This window comes from Triturus cristatus, chromosome 7 (genome assembly GCF_964204655.1).
Source record: "Triturus cristatus chromosome 7, aTriCri1.1, whole genome shotgun sequence".
NCBI lineage: Eukaryota > Metazoa > Chordata > Amphibia > Caudata > Salamandridae > Triturus > Triturus cristatus.
In genome coordinates this window covers 614,213,508-614,233,332 of record NC_140590.1, presented here as the reverse complement: position 1 = coordinate 614,233,332, position 19,825 = coordinate 614,213,508, and the positions used below count along the sequence as shown (strand labels likewise).

The following is a 19,825-nucleotide window of genomic DNA, read 5'->3' as shown; positions in this document are numbered from 1 at the left end:
GCCAACTATACCCTTGCAAACTACCACTCTTCAGGTGTGTAGGGGCAAAGCAAAGGCCTGTCTAAGCATGCACAGATTAGCCTCCCCCACACGTATAGGAGCTCTATAGCTGTACCTACATTTAAAAAAAAAAAAAAAAAAAAAACGAACAGTCCACCCGTTGTGCTAGGCATTCTTGAATTGGACGCATGAGTAAACTGGCATATGGGACTCTGGTGATGCAAGAGGTCATCATGCCCAGGAGGCGCATGACTGTCTAGACTGATCTGTTGATCTGGCTGATAGGGAGCAAGCATTGCTTGGAAGAATTGCAGCCTTGCAGGATTGGGAGAAGGCTTGCCCAAAACGGAGTTGAGAACTGCCCACCACCCAACCCCCCCTAGATAGGGTTTAATTAGAAGGGGTTGGCGGTGGGACTTTATTGCATTGATGGTAAACTCCAGATTGTGTAGAAGGTTTATAGTGGACAGAGTGTGTGCAAGATACTTTTGCTGAGTTGTACTCTTGATCAGCCATTCGTCCAGGTAAGGAACATGTGGATGTCCTGGCGCCACAGGTGCGCAGCTACCACTACTATACTAAACACTTTGTAAACACTCTAGAAAGGGTTGTGACACTGAACAGCATCACCTTGAACTGTTAATGTTTGCCGCTTATCACAAGCCGGAGGTAGAGACAGTGCGCCGGATGAATTGGGATGTGGAAGTAGACATCTTTGAGATCGAGGGCAGTCATGAAGTCACATTGCAGCATTAGAGGAATGACATCCTGAAGACAGACCATGTAGAAACGTATTGCCAGGATGCATTTGTTGAGGGGCCGGAGGTCTAGGATAGGACTGAGGGAGCAGTCCTTCTTGGGAATGAGAAAATAGAGGGAACACACCACTGTGCCCTGCCGGTGTGATGGCACTGGTTCTATGGCACCCTTGAGGAGAAGAGAGTCTACTTCAGCCTGAAGCAGGCATTGATGATGTGTCTGCGGGGTGGGATGTTGGGAGAAGTGGAAGTGAGTTCCAAACAATAACCGTGAAAGAGGATGTCTAATACCCATTGGTTTGTGGTGACATGTTGCCAAGTGGTGAAGAACACTTGGAGTCGAGACAGACAGGTGCAAGGGGATTGGGTGAGGGGGGGAATGCAGATGAGGGCCAAGTTATTACCTGGCAGGAGCAGTTCCCTTGGGGGAACCCCCTTTTCCTCTACCTTTGCAGCTGTTGCCCCAGTAGGTGCCTCAGAAATAACCCCTTAAGGAGGGGTGCAGAGAGTGCAAGTTGGCGGAAGCCTCTGAGGATGTGGCCTTGGAACAGTCCTGGTAGGCAGACCACCCAAAGGACCAGTGAGGGGGAAAGCGTTTCGAGGGTACCCATGGCCTAGGTGGTCTGTGTCCTCCTTGATATTCTCCAGCATCTCATCAACCCGTGACATGAAGAGATATATTCCATCAGAGTACAAATTTAGGAGATGTTGATAAACATCCGGCTTGAAGTCAGAGACACGGAGTCAGGTGTGTCTGCAGAGGAGCATGTTTGAATTGCTGCCATGAGCAGCAGCGCTGGCAGCATCAAGGACATATCTTATGGTGGAGCTGGAGAGGAGTTTGTCTTCTGAGACTAATTCCTAGCCGCTTTTGCGGTACTCTTTGGAGTGATGGTTGAGGACCTCCTCCATTTCATCCCTGTGAGCCCCGTCATTTCAGGAAAGGCAAACTTATGAAATTAGCGATGCCCATTGTTTGGCAGATAGCATCGCAGGTGTCTTGCTCATTACCCTTTTGCGGGCAGTGTGAGCCACCATGGAATCTGAGGGGTGGGGTGGATTTGACCCTTGATGTAGACTGGGTCAGAGGAGGGAGGCCTTATATCTTTTGGCCATCTTAGGGTTGCCTACCCGGGCTTTAACTGGCTCTTTGAAAATATCTCAAGAAGGTTTAGGCATCTCCATCGCTGGGAGGAAGAAAGGGTTTCTATCAGAAAATACTTCTCAACGGCATCCTTGTGCATCTCACTTGTGTTAAGAGCCCACCCTGCCGAAGAACTCATTGTAGGAGGTAAAGTCATCTGACCATGAGTGACGGGCAGGATACAGAATAAGGTCCGTGTCCCATGGAGGACCCACGTCATTAAGATCCCAGGAATCAACCTGGGATGCCTCTCATGAGTGTCCCGTGGGTCTCCCAAACCCGGAGTGTGGTGAGGACGGAGGAGTGAAGGAAAGTGGGTCAGCAGGCGGGGGAATACAGTGGTAGGAGGAAGAGAGGGTAGGAGGAAGAGGTGGTAGGAGGAGAGGCAAGGGGGTAGGTGGATGAGACAATGGTGGAGGTCTGGTGGCTTAGTCATGCCTCTTCTCTCTATGGCAGTGGGGGAAGATAGAGTGCTTCTTAGAAGCTAAGCTTCCACCTGGATCCATCTGTGGTCAATGCTGATGGCTGGGTGGGAAAACGTCCGGTGTGGGAATGAATGAGGATGTGTCTGTTGAGTGTCAGGTTAGTCCCGTAAACCCTGGAGAACAAGTTTGTCAAAGCTGGTGGAAGAAGTCTGCCTCAATGCAAAGGATTTTGCCACTGGTGCGGAGGATCACAGGGGGCAAGGGAGGCTTCTAAGTCGAAGGTTTTGACTCTGAAGGTTGCTTTGGTGCAGTGGTCAGTGCCAAAGTGAGTACGTCGACTTCAAGATCATCTTCTGCGCAGAGACTGGGCGTGGTGTACAAGCATGTGTTTGGTGCAAACCATGGCCGGGTGGCAGTAGCAGACAGAAAACCTGTAGGTGGGCTTTGAGGCTCGATGAGTGGTCCCTGGGTGAGGGGCTGCTCGGTGTGCAAGCGAAGTTGAGGAGTCTGGACTGGAGGGTTTCAAACTCACGGCCTGCCTGTATGGTGGATGGCAAGACATTGATCACCAATTCGGAACCCAAGCTGGCTTCAGGCGATAAGGCTGCCTCCTCCTCAGTGGTCTAGGGTTCCAGCTGGGGTTGGACCTCGATGTTCTGGGTGCCGAACAGGTCCAGGGCATCATCACCATTTCGAGATGTCATGCCCAACTAAATCCAAGTGTTTTCTTCCAATGAAAGGAGCGGTAGGCGTTGCAGGAGGCCTCGCCGTGCTTGGGAGAGAGACAAAGGTTACAGACCTGGTGGAGATCGCCCATGGGGTTTCTGGCACAACACTGAAGACAGTAGCGGAAAGGAATCCTTTACAAGTTAGACGAAACACGCTTGCCATGGAAAAAGCAAACAGAGGACTACCTAAAGGTAGGGCCCCTATGGGGGTGCTGAAGTTGTTCCAAACCCTGAGCTGGATGAAGCAGTGCGCATCGAGTCAATGTAGGAAAGGACACCGGGATAGAAAACAATACAGACAGAAGAGAGAAGAACCGAGAAACACAGATCACTGTAACAGTGTCTATCCGGAGCTCTGAAACACACGTCCAAACCTAACGGTGGAAAGAAAAAAATCCAAAAATGGAGCCGAAGCCCAGGTGCATTACCAGCAATAGGTGGAGTCACTGTACCTCGCGATTCGAGAAGACTTCTTAAAAAAAACAAAAACAAAAAAAAACCTTGCACACCTCTTGACCCAACACTAGATGGCAGGAGTATGCACATCATGTGTGAATCTACAGGCACACATGCCTCGAACTTTCCGGTTCATTTTCTCAACATGCTATAAATCCGACAACCACAGCAGAAGCGCAACATGAAAAACTAGGTGATCAAAGAGATAGGGCCAGCAGCTCTGACCTGTAATGATAACATTAGCAGTTTCAAGCTAAATAGAAGAACAATCAGAGATATCAAGCAACACTGCCGAAATCAAAGCTAGGTAGAACCCTGGAAGAGAGATGAAAACTCTGAATCAGCCTCCCAAGAGACCTACAGAAAAATAAAAACAAAAATACAAGCAAATGGCAGTTAGCAGCTAACCCAGGCCATGCATAGCAGTATGAAACTTTGGGACTGGTGCCAGAAGAGCTAACATTAGGGTCATTAATCAGAGAGTAGTAGAAAAAGAGGATAGTACAAGAACAATCTTCAAAGAGATTTGAGAGGTACAACCAGTATTTGAAGACAGAAAAGACCTACAATGGGGGAAATATAGAATTATGACATTCTCATGACTTTGTTCCTTCTAAAAATTAAAAATAAAAAGACGTCAAGGAAACATCTCAAGTCCAACTGCACTCTCAAGGTAATATGAAAATTCCAATTTCATGATATTATTAAAGCCACAATATGATGGCATAAGCCTCAGAATCAATCACAGATAAGGCCAATGTTAGAACAATCCACTGCAGCTGGAGAAACATTTAGATTGGTCATTAAGTTACACTTTTGATATGCAGAGCATTCTGTTACTCTCCAGACCTTTGTGTAAGTGTTAGAAATTATGCAATTAAAATCGTATACCAGTGTTTTACCAATAATTCAAGACGGAGACAGGCAAGGTTTTATATTCTAGAACCAAGTCCCAGGCACACGTTCAGAGTATTGGGTTTAGAGTTGCAACCCACAGTTATAGTACTTCCTGTAAAAAAAATGTGAAGGTCGACACCAGAAAGTTCTTAATGTTGAATTTTTATCACGTTCTTGAAATGGGTAAAGAAAGAAAAAACAGCCAACACGTGTTTCGTCACATGGGATTTAACCAGTGAGTCTTCAGGGCTGGGAAAGAAATAAAAAGTGTAGTATAATTTAAAGAAAACGGCAAACAATATATGGAGCAAGAGGGTATACATATGTGCGGTGACATATTCGAAAGCACCCCTCTAAATGTGGAAACCATATGAGAGTCGTGAAAAAAGGGGCAGCATAAGTGACTTCACAGCAAACGGTAGAGAAGCGTCTCGTGGGAAAGTGAGCTTGACTATAATGATTATTAAGAAAAAACAAAATAAACACAGAATGGTCATGGACGTATTTAAAGCATACTTAATAACATGGAGACAATGGTGATGTAACGTGTAAACGTGTAGGTGAGTGACAATGATTGAGACTTTAAAAGGTTATTAGCATCATAATGGCAATTGTAACTCGTACATGTGTCAGACATGAATTAGATAGGAAAAGAAGGAAACAGGAGCATGTTAATTTAGTATTATGAAGGTTGAAACTATGGAAACGTCTAAATGTTACATGCGGTGAATCATAGTAGATACGATATCTAAAGTGTTTAGACAGTCAAAAGATCTACCTGTAGGAAGAGAAAATGTACCGTGTGATATATCTGGGGAAACAGAATTGGGAAAGCGGGCTTGAAGGGAAGGCACGCCGGTTATCTAAATTTGAATGACAGAAGATCGGGTCTGGTTATGCAGTAAAAAAAAATATCGGAACACACCAAGTTAGACTCCCCGCTGGACCGGTGATAATTCCAACCTGGTCTTGACACAGGTTACTTCGTGAGTGGCAAGTGTGGAGCAAAAGCCACATAAGGTGAATGGGAAGGACAGGTCTGTCACTATCCACGAATATTCAATGTGCCAAGGCAGTAAGCGGACGGGTAAGTCCGTCTTACGGGAGGTCCTGTAGGGTAAATTACTATCAGTTAAAGGTTTTACTAGAACATCGAGGGATCCGAGAATAATATGAAGTGAGGTTGGCTTGCTTACCCGTTGATACAGGACAGACGGTCGACAGCTCCGTCTCGCTTTCTGGTAGTGGAAGGAGACGAAGGGGCAGGAAGTGCTCAAATAGCACAAAATAAACAAGCATTGGCATAGCCAATAGGTCTCGCCTTTGGGACCTTATAAGTGTTTAGCCATGCAAGAGTTGCATAACTAAATACTTATAAGGTCCCAAAAGTGAGACCTATTGGCTATGCCAAGCGGCCGCGAAAGTGAAAGTGATCAAACATCAAAGCGGCCGTGCAGATGCGAAAGTGAAAGTAATCGCGGTCAAGCGCACGCGCCCGCGCACATGCACTGTAGCTCTAGGCTGGCCTGGTAGCACTTTTTGGAGCCCTCTCAATAAGTCTAGCCAGACCAGCGCATGCGCTGGGTCAGGCGAGACCTAAAAAGGACTAGCGTGCCGGAAGTGAGTGATTGCAGAGAGGCGCTTAGCAGGCAGTGCTAACTAAAGCACAAAATTAATAGGGACTAGGGTTTAGAACTAGAAAGAAGCGCTGGTACTATGACAGTCAGTGTGTGCATAAGTTGAGTGATTAAAAGGTCAGAGGGCAGAACAAAGCACAGTTCGAGGTAGGAGAGAAAATGAGAGGGAGTGGGAGAGATAGTTGATCAAATTGCATCTTAGTACTTCAAGACAATTAAATTCAAAGTTTGCAACATTGAAGGGAAAGAGTTGGCACAACGAAAAAATAATACAGAGTGACTAACAATATTAAAATATCGTGAAAATGCAAAATTCAGTACACTAGTATTCATTCAAATAGTGGATTTCTGTACATTAATCAACAGCAGACAATGGGTGAACATTTTCACAAAGAACAACAGACTGGCATGATGTGCGCAGTCCTGATGTGATATGTTTGTGTTCCTATTGCAGATAGCGGTTTCGGCAGTTCGTGGGCTTAGAAAGGTGCATGATATTTAGTTAGGATCCAGGTTCCTAGTGCAGAGAGAAAAACAGATGGTTCAAACAGGCGAAGGGAAAGGCATCAAGTGCCTAGGAAGTACTGCAGTTCGTGGTCAATGTTTAGTCCGTGTTTTTTACGGTATGAAGGCGCATGATCCAGGTTGCCTCCAGACGTCTCAATCTGAGTTCGCGATTTCCACCTCTGATGCTTGGTTGGGTCACATGCATGCCAAAAAATGTGAATCTTTTGTGTGACCCTTGTGTGGGCCAGGATGCCACATGCAGGGCCATGGGATTTCTTGCATCTTCGTGTTGCATTGCCCTGACATGCTCCATGGTTTGTTCTTTCAAGGGTCTGATAGTGCTCCCAACGTACTGGCTCTTGCATACGCATTCCAGAATGTACACAACATACTTTGTATTGCAGTTGATGTTGCAATTGATTAGATAGTTGCGTTTGTTGAATCCAGTGAAAGTCTTAACACCATTTCGAGCCCATTTGCAAACTCCACAGCAGCCACATTTGAAGAAACCTTTCATGTGTGGAGTGAGCCAGGAGGAAGTTGTGGTGGTGCGTGGAACTGTGGGGCTGATCTGTTTCTTAGAATTCTACCACGCCTGTAGGTGATCTGGGGTCTCATTGTAATGAACTCACTTAGTGTTTTGTCAGCTCGTAGAATGTCCCAGTGTCTATTGAGGCTTTTCCTTATCACAAAGCTCATATCATTATGGTCTGTAATAAGTCTTACTGATTGGGTTTGTGAGTTAGGCGAGTCTTTTACATGAAGTGTGGTGTCTCTTTGTTTTCCCAATTCTCTGTGCAGCTTTGTGTATGATGTGTGGTTTGTATCCCCTGCTTGAAAACCTGTTTCTCATGTCGGCCAAGCAGTTCTCAAATTCTGTGTCCTCACTACAGTTTCTCCTTGCTCTACTGAATTCCCCGTAGTGAATGGCCTGTATTTGATGTGTAGGGTGGGAGCTTTCCACATGTAGGATGGCATTGCAGGAGGTTTCCTTGCGGTAGGGTCGGCTATGAAGCGTGTTTTCTTTTATATAAAGTTCCACGTCCAGGAAAGCGACATTGGTAGTGCTGGAGTTACATGTGAATCTCATGTCCATGTCATTGGAATTGAGGTGGTCACAGAAAGCCTCAAATTTCTCTTGTGAGCCTGACCAGAGTAGGAGACAGAAATCAATGTAACATCCCCAGTATAGGATGCAGTCTGTCCATGGGGCCCCTTTCTTACCCCATAACCATTCAGATTCTAGTGAGACCATGTATAGGTTGGCAAAGGAGGGTGAAAATCTCGAGCCCATGGCTACACCCTTGATCTGTTTGTACCATTGTCTGTCGTACATGAAGCAGTTGTTATTGAGTATAATATCCATCATGGATACGAGCATATTTGTATGTTGCCAGAGGGTGGCTGACCTGTTGTGTAGGAAATGCGTGACCGCCTTGAGACCTAAATCAGGTTTAATGGAGGTATATAGTGAAACCACATCCAATGATCATGTCCGGTTGCCATTGAATATCAGCAAGGACACTCAAGATGTATTTAGTGTCCTTAATAAAGGAAGGCAAGTTCTTGACCATAGGGCTAAGGAACAAGTCGACATACTGTGCTAGTCTCTCTGTGGGCCCCCCTATGCCAGACACAATGGGCTTACCCGGTGGAAAAGTAGCCTGTTTGTGTACCATGGGGAGGGTATACATCCAAGGAAAGGTGGGTCTTACTACCTTCATATAAAGCACCTCATCTTCATCTATGAGACTTAGTTAGTCAGTCAGTCAGGTGTTTATTGATAAGGAGAGTCAGGGGGCCAGTATGATTGCTGTTGATAAGTTCATAGCAAGCGGTGTCATTATCTCGTTGTGATAGTCTGCACTATTCATGACTATCACAACGAATAGTACAGACTATCACAACGAGATAATGACACTGCTACAAGACACAGCAATCCAACTGGCCCCCTGACTCTCCTAATCAATAAACACCTGACTGCGCGTGAGAGTTAGACATGGTGCAATACTGTTCAAAAAGGCATTGGCAACAATTATATGTTTCATGAACTCAAATACATACCAATGTGCATTCATCTTTAACTGCAAAAAGAGGTGTACTTCCAAATAACGCCTGGACCCAATTTCCAGGGCTCGATCATCCATATTAAAGAACAGGTAATCAAAGGAATGACAACAATTCTAAAGAGATGCAGTCTGTATGTGTAATTAAATTCAAGATACCTAGAGGAGAAATCCAAGAGTCACCCAAAGCAGCACCTGAAAAATTGCACTTGATACTCCCAGCCTGAACAGCCTGAAATAAGAGAAAAGTGTCACTTAGCAGCTGAAAATGCAAGCTATTGAAGGTAGAAAACCAAACTCCTTCTCATACAACCACAATAGCACTTGGAAACTGTTTTTTTGTTTCTGCTTTGTTGTTACCTTATGAAGTTCTAACGATACAGCAGCAGCCATTTTGCCTCCATACGATTCAGAAAAAATATAGAAAGGAATGCTCTGGAAATAAACAAAAGAAATTACTCGTATCTCACTCTATCGAATGTCCTAAATTCTTTTAAAACAGATTTAATCACCGATCATTATAAAACAAATGTTATGTAGATTTTTACTTCTCAAACGACTGAAAGATCCTTTGAAACAAATGCACAGCAAATCGTAGCTAAATGACAGTATTGACAACCTTTTAGCTACATGCAATGACTTACTGAGCCAGATTTTGAACAATGTGTTAAATGACGAATTTTCCCTCACTCGAGTCATCTTCTCGGGTATCAGGAAGGTGTTTAAGGCAGCTTTTCCACATTTTTTCATAATTTCAGGGAGGTAAATAATCTCTACCTAAACAGTAGTTAATTACACCTTAAAAACAAAATCTGATTTCCCTCTCTACACCAAACCTAAATAAAAATAACAATTCTGGACTAGGATCGGTTCTGTACCGTGGGTACAGATAATATTCAATTTAATAGAGAATGGTCATCTTGTTGATTTGCTGCAGTCATACCTCGGGGATGGATACCTGACGCAAAAATCAATCTAAAATATCTAATTTTGAGCATGAATCACATACAGGTACGCAAGTGTTATAGAACATAGGAGGATCGTTCATTATGGTTGTTTAATTTCTATGGTTCCGAACAGAAACCGTTCAACAATATTTCAAAGTATGTGTAAAAATGTATAAAAGTGCAAGTGACAAACGTGGGGCTGATGGGCGAGATCCACTGATTGAAGTGTGAATGGAAAATATTAGCGAACGACTGTTCCCTTGTATTACTTTACAGAGAAAAGCAGAACGTTTTGTTTTAGTGTCAAATACAATTAATAAAAAGTGTGTTTGAGATTTCATTGTGGAACATTGGGGTTAACACGGAGGATCCGATTTATTTCGGGACAGGTAGCTCACTGGTACGGAGGCTGCCTTCATCTAAGTGTAATACCAATCCAACAGAATTTCAAAATGACTGTCACAGCTGCCCAGGGGCAGAGGGTTCTCATCACTTCTAGATGAAGCTGTGAAATGATTTAAAATTGCCATTGGATATTTTGAGGTCAATGGCAAAAAGCCATTTACAGCATCACTGAACTCGGCAGAACCAGACCACAAGCCTGTAAAAGGATAAGAAGGAAAACATGCTCATGCCCCATTGCATGTCACTCCCTACTGCAGGAGACACTGCTCTCTTCTCACTGACCAAAACTAGAAGGAATGTGGTTTCCAACAAGGGGGTGCCCTAAGACTTTAGGCTTATTCACTATTGGGGTACTGGAAAGCTTTCATACAAGACATTGTTATTTAATTGATATGCTCAATAACTTGATATCGACTTGGTGGTCACCATTCCTTTGTAAACCATAGAGAAGGAGGGGATGGTCCCCTCTTCGGGCCGATTATGACAGGAATATTGGACTTCATTTTCAACAAAACGGGTGCTTTCAGTAACTGTCTGGTTATAAATTCATCAATCAATTTTCAATCATGCACTTTTTTTTTTTTAACCCAGTCAATTGAATTATGCGATTTTTTGCGGCCACTGCATTAATCACATAAATACGGATTTGTCGCATTTGTCACATTATCTGTTGCATAATCTGCATATTTAACAAAACATAGTTTGTTCCTAGGTCAAACATTAATAAACGTGAGGATAAGAGTTGTCACACAGTAAGGGCCCTTCGCAAAGGTTGATTGGCCACCTTTTTGTTGCTTATTGGCGAATTTAGACGTTAAACTAGTATTAAAGAGATGAAATATTTACCCAAACAGTGTTAGCATATGTAAAATTGACAATAATGAACCATCACAAATGTGCCACATTACGCAGCATAATATAGTCAATTCTGGCACATAATTGGGTCCTTCCCTGATGCATAACTCAAGTGGCCCTGATTTTTACACCATGTAAACTTACTAGTTTCCCTCTTCGATTTGTAGATATGCATTTCACTGCATGAAAGAACCCAGATGAAGGAACTGCCTGTCCCAAAATGTATTGAGGCCAGCATTCAAACATTTACAGATGGCCACTATGATCAGGGCTACTGAAGCTATGCGCATCTGCGCCCGCAACATTTCCTGCGTAAATATAGGTTTGGCGGCACTTGCCACATAATCCATCATTATCTGAATAGTTTCCAGTTTTTTTGTTAAAAATGCTTTTAGCTCAAATGGATCACAAGTTATTAAAAACACTAACACACATGTTACTGCGCAGAGGAAGGTCACCTTTCAGTTGCTGTATTTATGAGCTAAATTGATTTTAATGAGGTGTAACCTTTGCCCATACAGTGTAAAGGTCTAAAAATGACAAAATAGTGTCATGATACTGATTCAATATGTGTCAAATTACACCACATACTTAGTCTTTTAGTCTTTTTGGGCCAAATGATATAGTCAACCCTTCTGCACCATATGGTCAACCCTGCTGCATAATTCAGTCCTCCCCAGCCGCATTATTCCAGTGGCTCTGTCTAGGATGAGCCAGTGATTTTAAAGTGCACCGACTGATGTTTACAGTTAGAATCAACTGCCTAGAATAGCTGTTGCCTACGGATTTGATCTCTATAAAAGTGAAATTGAGTAGCATTTAAGGCACAGAAGGATTTTTTTGGGTGTCACTATAGTGACTAAGCTATCTGGTCATCTTATCAGGAACTAACTTAGTGGCCCCATCCATTTGCACTTATAAATGGACGCGTGTATATCATACCCATAGATTCAGTGGTGAGCTCAAACTATTATCATCATTAGGACGACATTCACTGGAACAGGAGAGGACTGTGAGCGATATGGACATATTTTCACAGCTGCAGTTCTCTATGGCGACTGTGCCTGTGAATAGAATTGCCTTCTGCTGCGGGTGAAGAGGTGCAAGAGACCACACATTTCAAGTCACAAGTTCAATGCTTGTGGGGAGCCTCGTCAGCTCAAATGGTTGGTGCATACACAGGTAAACGGATGTCCAAGTAAAGGAATAGACCATGGCTGTTAATACTATATGGCCCTGGTGCAAGCCCGGCCCTGCCAACACAGCGGGAATGGGAATCAAATCTTAGTTCTGTATGAGAGCGGAGAAACCGGTATATAGAGCTAAGTGATGCCCTTGCAGGTGTGAAAGGATCTGGCACCCCTGGTGTGATGCAGCGGCCTATGACCGACTGAGGTTCCCGTGGCGTGGATAGTGTGGGTAAGCTGGCTGGGCCTCACGTCTGGTCGCCATGGGGGACAGCATCAGTGGCGCAACTAAACTTGAGGGAGCCCTCCTGCAAGGTACAATGAGCGCCCCCCCCAATCAATCAGGAGCTCTCAGGCCAAGGTATTACACTGAGGGGCCCCCGGAACGCTGGAACCTCCTGCGGTGCGGGGCCCTACGTTACGCTACTGGACAGCATCCCCCGAGTGAAGTGTATGGGCACCAATTTCTGGTAATGATAGTAGGTGCTGCGGCAAGAAACCTGGGTACGGTACATAAAACTTGTTATGATGCAGTCAGGGGGGTGGGGGAGCTAAGGGTACTTGGTGACAGTTTGGCCGGATGCTGGTCACGTGTTGTGTGATGTACCTGCTGCTAAATGTCAATAAACTGTATTAAAAAAATGCTTTTAATACTATAGTGAGTTAGATATATTTAGCTACAAAAACAGAAACTCGGTACACTAAGGCACAGCATCATGCTACAATCAAATAAATATAAGAAAGAGGAGATACTTTAGGGTACTAAGCACTACAATATTATTGAACTGATCTAAGAGGTACTTCCTCCAATTTATCTTGTCATCACTGCACGTTCATTGCCAATGAGCAAAAAGACGTTAAGGATACTCTGTATCGGTTCGGATTATCATTCTTTTGGCTTGCAGATAAATACACTATACATGCAAACATTTTATAGAACAATAAAAAATATTAAATATGTGAGGCAATAATCCCCCTTTGATATATTTTACAATCCTATTACATGCAGGTTCTGACGTCAGAATAAACCTGTAATAAAAACATTGCACCCAATAAATTATTACACACGCTTCAGAATACGCCTCTCTCTTTCACTAGGTTCTGGTTTCGTGAGATGGAGAGTTTGGCCACTAAGTTTCTGTGGGGTGGATGGAGGCCCAGGCTGGCCCTGGCCCAATGCCGGATCCCGCCCTTCGACGGAGGTCTTGGGATGACAAGCCTATATCTTGATTATCTAGCGACTCGGCTGCTTACTGTGCACGATTGGTTTAATGGTGGCTAGTCCAACCCGGCATATCGTCTGGAACTGCACACCCTAGGCTTTTCTACTATCCAGGGGATGCTGTACGGGGACGCTGATCGCCAAGCTCTCCCTGCGATCACACGTGCAGTGCTTCTGGCCTGGCAAGCCTCCCTGCGCCATACCCACTGGTCGGGCAAATTGACCCAGTATACCCCCTTGTAGTGCGGCACCAGACTCCGGGAGGTTGCTTCTCTCTCGGGATTCCAACCCTGAGACCTCATTGGGATTTTCCTGCTGGGTGATGTCTGGAGTGGGACTGATTTATGCTCCTTCCAGGATTTACAGGCCAGACACTCCCTCCACTCTTCTCAGTTCTTTAGATATCTGCAGCTACGCCATGCCCTCCGCTCCTATATATCGGATGGCACTTCCTTGCCCAAATATAGCCCACTCGAAGCTCAGGTCATGATCGGCGACCTGGGGAGAGGAGGGATCTCCCGTATCTATCGCTCCTTTACAAACAACACCCCCAACACCCTATCCCAACTCCGGGATAAGTGGGAGGGTTGACTCGGAACCCTGGAGGACGCTGACTGGCGAGATGCCTTGATGGCTCCTAAAATTATTGCAGTCTCAACAAGGCTTCGACTAGTCCAAATCTATTTCCTACACACAGCCTATCTTACACCCTTGCGTCTCCACCGCACGGGGCTTCGACCTGATGCTTTCTGCCCTCGCTGTCCCCACCCCCAGGCAGTTTTTTACCACTTGGTATGGCTATGTCCTGTGATTCAGGGGTACTGGGAATCCGTAACTGGGGAGCTCACAGAGGTCTTGGGCTGGAAGGTTCCCCTTGATCCTATACACGTTATCCTGGGCATTACCAAGGGGTTGGATGGCACCAGGGCTGAGAAGCTCTTTCTTAACACAGCACTAGAAGTGGCCAAGAGGGACATTGCAGCTCACTGGCTGAACACTACCGCACCTAGATTGGCGCGCTGGTACAGAGGGGTGGACTGGTGTGCCATGCAGGAACGGCCTCTCTATCTGGCCAGAGGTTGTCCCAGGAAATTTCGTTGAATGTGGGGCAAATGGGTTGGAGTGATAGATGACTAATTTGGACTGATACGCCGTCAAGTATGGGAGTGGGTATGCCGATATCTGCCCTATGTACGTCTACCCTTTTATGCCGATGTGATATGTTTGTATCTTTGCTTTGCCTTTTACAATGTGCTCCTGAATGATGCTGTGTTCTTTGTTGCAACCTAAAATAAATAAAATTGGTTATAAAAAAAAATATATATATTATTACACGCCAGTTGTGACGTAATAGTGCCCAAGGAGCACAATGGACTTCAATCAGTGTGAAAGAGGTTGATACACAGGAGCCCAATATTGTTTATGTGCCAAAAGCAAGAACAGTTTTAGGGCAAGGGCAAAGTAGACAACTTCCAAGGTCACCCAACTTTTAGAAGAGACCCTGATAAAGGGATTTCAAGATTACAAAGATCCCTTCTCTCTCATACTCTGGCTCTCTCTACTTAAACCTACCTCACTACGCTTTAGTATTCTAATGTCACTTATCTCTCAATCCATCCCCTCGCTCTTCCTACTTTGTAAACCGTTCTTTGCCTCAGTCTCTTTCTAACTTACACTTGCCTTCACTCGCTCCCAACCTCACACCTTTCTCTACTTCACCTCTTTCAGCTTCTCTAGGTTGTATCTCATCTCCTTCTACATCACCAATCACTAAATCCCTGCCATCCTCTCCATTTGACTTTGGTTTCTGCTTCTCTCCATTACTCGTACCACTTCTTTCTAAGCCCTCTTTGCCTTATACATATTTATCTGGTTGTCTGTCATCGGTTTACTTTACCACATCACTTCAACCTTGCCCTTGTGTCCCACGACTCTACTTCCCCATGCCCCCTCTTTATCGCTACCTCCGCTCTTTCAAAACACCACTCCGTGCTAATCTCTATCAGTCTCACCTCCTCTTCTGACTGTATCACTTGGTGCACACCTCTACCTTTTTACCCCCGTTCCTCCATCTCATAACACTCTACCTTACCGCTCTCTCTACTACTCATTGCAGTTTTCATCTCCCTGTATCTCTCCTCCATCTCAATTACATCTCTCTCACCCTCATCTCTACCTCACCTCTTTATTTCTCCCCATATTTTGCCTCCCTACCCTTTCCCTCAATCCTTACTCTCACTCACCACTCTACTTAACCCCTGGCTCTACCACTCTCCTGCTCGGTAAGATTTATTTTGCAGTGCCACTGGTCACTGCATAGCCAGAGCAGGGTAGACTGAGAAAGTGGAGGGACAAGAGAGGGGAGAAGAAATAAGAGAAAATGATTATATTTCATCCAATGCAAGGGAGATAATCCCGGGAGGAAGGTTTTGAGGTTTCCTGAGGCAGTAAGAATGCAAGTATGAAGGTGAATTATGCATCATGAATATTCAGCAAAGAAAGCTACAATTTCAAGTTCCATGGGTACAGGTCTAATTTCGATACTACGCTCTAGTCAACTAAATATCGATCAAGTTTGCATTTTCGTTTCTGTTACACTTTAGAAGAACAGGCTGGTTAGGCATTGAATTCCACGTAAATATTGTTCCAGCACAACAAAAACTAGATACAAGCACAACAAGCATTGGCATTGCCAATAGGTCTCGCCATTGGGACCTTATAAGTATTTAGTTATCCAGCACAATATCTTCGGTGCAACAACATCAAGTGTTGCATGACTAAACACTTATAAGGTCCCAAAGACGAGACCTATTGGCTATGCCAATGCTTGTTTTGAGTGAGTGGCTCGTGCAGGTATGCCACAGTGAGGTAGAGATGCTGCGAGTGCTTTTACAGGAGCCCCAGTGAAACTGTGCTTCTTCAAAATGTATCTTGGGTCTGGTGTAATACTTCTAGCCCCTATACCCGTCTTCTCGCACCCAATGCATCCTTAAATGTCCCATGTACAGGGGTTGACACGCCTATTACCCCTGCCCTCCAGTGACACTTTACCTGTCACGGGTGGTGGTGGTGGTGGTGGACTTTGTGGTGGATGACGTGGTGGTGGTGGACGACAGGGTGGTGGTGGTGGTGGACGACAGGGTGGTGGTGGTGGTGGACGACGTGGTTGTGGTGGGCAACGTGGTGGTGGACAATGTGGTGGTGGTGGACAATGTGGTGGTGGTGGACAACGTGGTGATGGTGGTGGACGTGGTGATGGTGGTGGACGTGGTGATGGTGGTGGACGTGGTGATGGTGGTGGAGGATGTGGTGGACGTGGTGATGGCGGTGGACGTGGTAGTGGTGGATGCGGAGGTGGACGTGGGACATGGTGGTGGTGGACGTGGTCGTGGACGACTATTGGGTTGCAAGGGTGCTGCCAGAATGCGCAAGGAGAGGAGCATATCGAAGGGGGCACATGGGAGAGCAGAAAGAGGCCGAATATTATCCGGGTTCTCAGTTCTAACATTTTTATTCAAAGTATTGGTTTCTAAAGGCATTTGATTCTTGCTGAGAAAAGAAACTTAATCAGCCCTTCAAACACTGAAATTAATTTCAGTTTGCAGGCTCATATACTCATTCGTCCTAGTCAAGCGTGTTTGTGCACTATAAAATAGAATGCTTTGGATTTTGTATCATATTACTGCTTCCAGGGATCTATCAGAGGAGGAAAGTGTAACCTCCGCTATTTAGCGATATCTCTTTTAGCCAGCTGAAAATGTAAGTTAATATAGTGCGGAAGAGCACAAAACAAAATAAAACATTGAAAATATACTGAGCCAATCGCAGCATGGGAAGAGCAAAGACCAAAACGGCAGAAGGGGGAAGAGGTGTGGCGTGCGGAGTGCCATTGAATTGAAAGGCAACTGACACTGCCTGCATCCCAGACACACACAGCATTTCCCTTCAGGAGCGAGCAGGGGCACCATCCGTTTTCAACATAATTTTCAAACAGATCGCGCCAAAGCTCGCCTCCGGAAGGGAAATGCCAAACGTGCACGTGTTGCAATAGAAAGTAATGCAAAACGTGCATGTTTTTTGGCCAAAATGCTGATCGATTCCAAAAGGTCCCCTCCTATGCAGCGCATGTGCGCTGCGTAGGCGAGGCCTAAAAACGAAATGGGTCTGTAAGTAAGTAATAGTTTATTGTCCGGTCAATTAAAACCTTTACAATTTCTCTTTAAAAAGAACGTGGCAAAAATTACACCAACAAAGTTCATGGTTTCAAACTTCTCAATAATTTCATATAACAGCCATGCATTGTATTAACATCATTAGTGCAATTGTCCGCAATTGTATCTATTACAGTACATTGATAAGAGGTTTGATCGTTCGATATCTTTATGGGTTTTCTGGTCCTGAGCATTTTTAGGAGGGAAGTAAGATTCTAAAAGATTCACATTTTTAAAAAACACGTGCTCTGTTTGATTGGAAGAGTAATTATACAATAGACCAGTTACTTTCTGACAGCGGTAGAGGTAGGTTACAGTTGACAGTTGTACTGAGGCATGTGTTGTCCAGAAGAGAGGCAATCTGAGTGTGTTTGCGCTATGCACGCAAAAACTGAAGAATGATGCAGTGATGGAGGATACCAGTGGTTTATCGGCAGAGTTTCACCCGAACCGCTTCCATGAATTGTACGAAGCGACACGCCAGCCGGACGTTTCCTCCTCCGAGGCATGCCATTACTGCTTGCCCACAAGTTCTTATCCCCTCGCTTATGAAGTGTGGCTTCAGTAATTGGTGTTGTTCAGCTTGTAATTCTCTGCAGATGCACAAAAGATGTATTATACTTTTGTTAGCTTCCTTGCATAAACGGCACGTAGTCTGGTCCGGCGATCGTTTCCAAGGGGGAAGGTGCTGCACTGATGGTAAAATGCCCATTCGGAGATGAAGATATTTTTCTTTCTTCTCCTGTTGAAGCCTTCACCTAGGTAGGGTTGCGGGGAGGGTTTGACATAGCTGTGCACAACAAACCATCCATGGGTTCTTTCAGTGAGGGCCGCCTTGTCTTCTAGTAGGGATAGTTTTTTTACTGTCTTATTTACGATTTGTTTAAAACAATGGTAAGACCCTGATGCTGCCCAAAGTTCCTCCAGTCCCAGACGGTCTTTTGATGAGGTCAGATACCTCGTGGCTGCACAATCCCTATTTTGTTGTATTTCGATCCATAGGTAAGAGGTCAGTGTTCCTGCTTCAGCACTTTTAATTCTGTACTAACTCTTGGCGTAGGCTCCTTTACGAGCCAATTCTTGGCTTTGCAGGCCGCATTCCAACCTTATTTGTGCCGGCGAAACATACTTATGTAGACTGAAAATCATTCTGGCCGCTTTGGAGACAGTGCTGTCTAGTGTTGCTGCGTCTCTTTCCCCCTCATGCACTCGCTCCCATAAGTGATTGCCGGAATGAGCTTTGCTTGCCAGACTCGTAAAAGTGGAGTAAGATTTGGGCCGGTAGTTATATGCTTTATGGATATTATTGCTGAGGCGATAGAGTCGCCTCTTCTTTCGATGACATTGTTTTGTGCGTAAAATGTGCCTTTATGGTCTAAAATCCGTCCTAAGTATTTGTATTGGTCCACAACTTCGATTGTAGAGTTGGCCAGGTGCCAGCGGAACTTGGAGGTATCCTTTCTTGGATGAATCCTCATTACTTTTGTTTTATCATAGTCGATGGATAGACCGTTGTTTGCTGAATATCTGCTAGTTGTATCTAGTAGATGTTGAAGGTCAATGGAAGTTCGACTCAGCAGTATTAGGTCGTCTGCGTACAGGAGATTAGAAAGTGGCAGCCCTCCTATATTTGGTGAATGCGAATTACAAGTGTTTAGTTCCGACGATAAATCAGACGTGTACAAGTTAAAAAGTGTTGGTGCCAGAACGCATTCGTTTGAGCCCCATGGTTGTTGGAATTTTCCGGGACACGAACCTGCCATCTCCTAGTTTGACTTGAACCCACGTTTTTGTGTGGCGGAGTATTAGTTGGTTTAGGAGAGCAGATGGTATTTTTTTTTTTCCATTAGATTATGCCAGAGTATGCTCCTGTCAATTTTGTCAGATGCTGACGAATAGTCAATAAAACATATAAATAGAGGTTGTTTTGCCGATTTCATCCTATCTATCAATAGGGACAGGGCAAGTATGTTTGTGGTTGTTCCCATGCCCTTGCAAAAGCCCGTTTGATTGATGGGAATGATTGATTTATCCTCTGTCCAGGTGATGAGATCTTCCAGAATTAGTCCAGCGTATTTCGCTTCAATGTCAATTAAAGCCACCAGCCTGTAACTGTTTGCGGAGTTCTTGTCCCCTTTCTTACATATTGGGGATATGATTGACCCCCTCCAGGAGTCCAGGATGATGTTTCCTCCTGCGATTTGTGCAAACAGCTGTGACAGTTTGGAAGCCCAGTATTCCGGGTCTTTTTTAAATAAGCTTGGAGGAATCCCATTGGGACCCGGAGCGCCCTCCCGTTTACCTTGGGCTATCCTGACCTTTATCTGGTCAATTGTAAACGATAGATGCTTGTTTCCTGGGTTAACTTGTGATTGATAGG

The 19,825-nt window shown here is 44.8% G+C and overlaps 1 protein-coding gene across 1 annotated transcript in view; it reads right to left on the bottom strand.

The window, feature by feature from the left end:
* The window catches only part of SCPEP1 (serine carboxypeptidase 1), a 201,885-nt gene that overhangs the window by 134,592 nt on the left and 47,468 nt on the right, over positions 1-19,825 (bottom strand). The window contains exons 5-6 of the mRNA XM_085617186.1: positions 8,979-9,053; positions 8,778-8,850 (exon numbers count right to left, since the gene is read on the bottom strand). Of these exons, the coding sequence (XP_085473312.1) occupies positions 8,778-8,850; positions 8,979-9,053 (148 nt within the window). The remainder of the gene's footprint in view (positions 1-8,777; positions 8,851-8,978; positions 9,054-19,825) is intronic.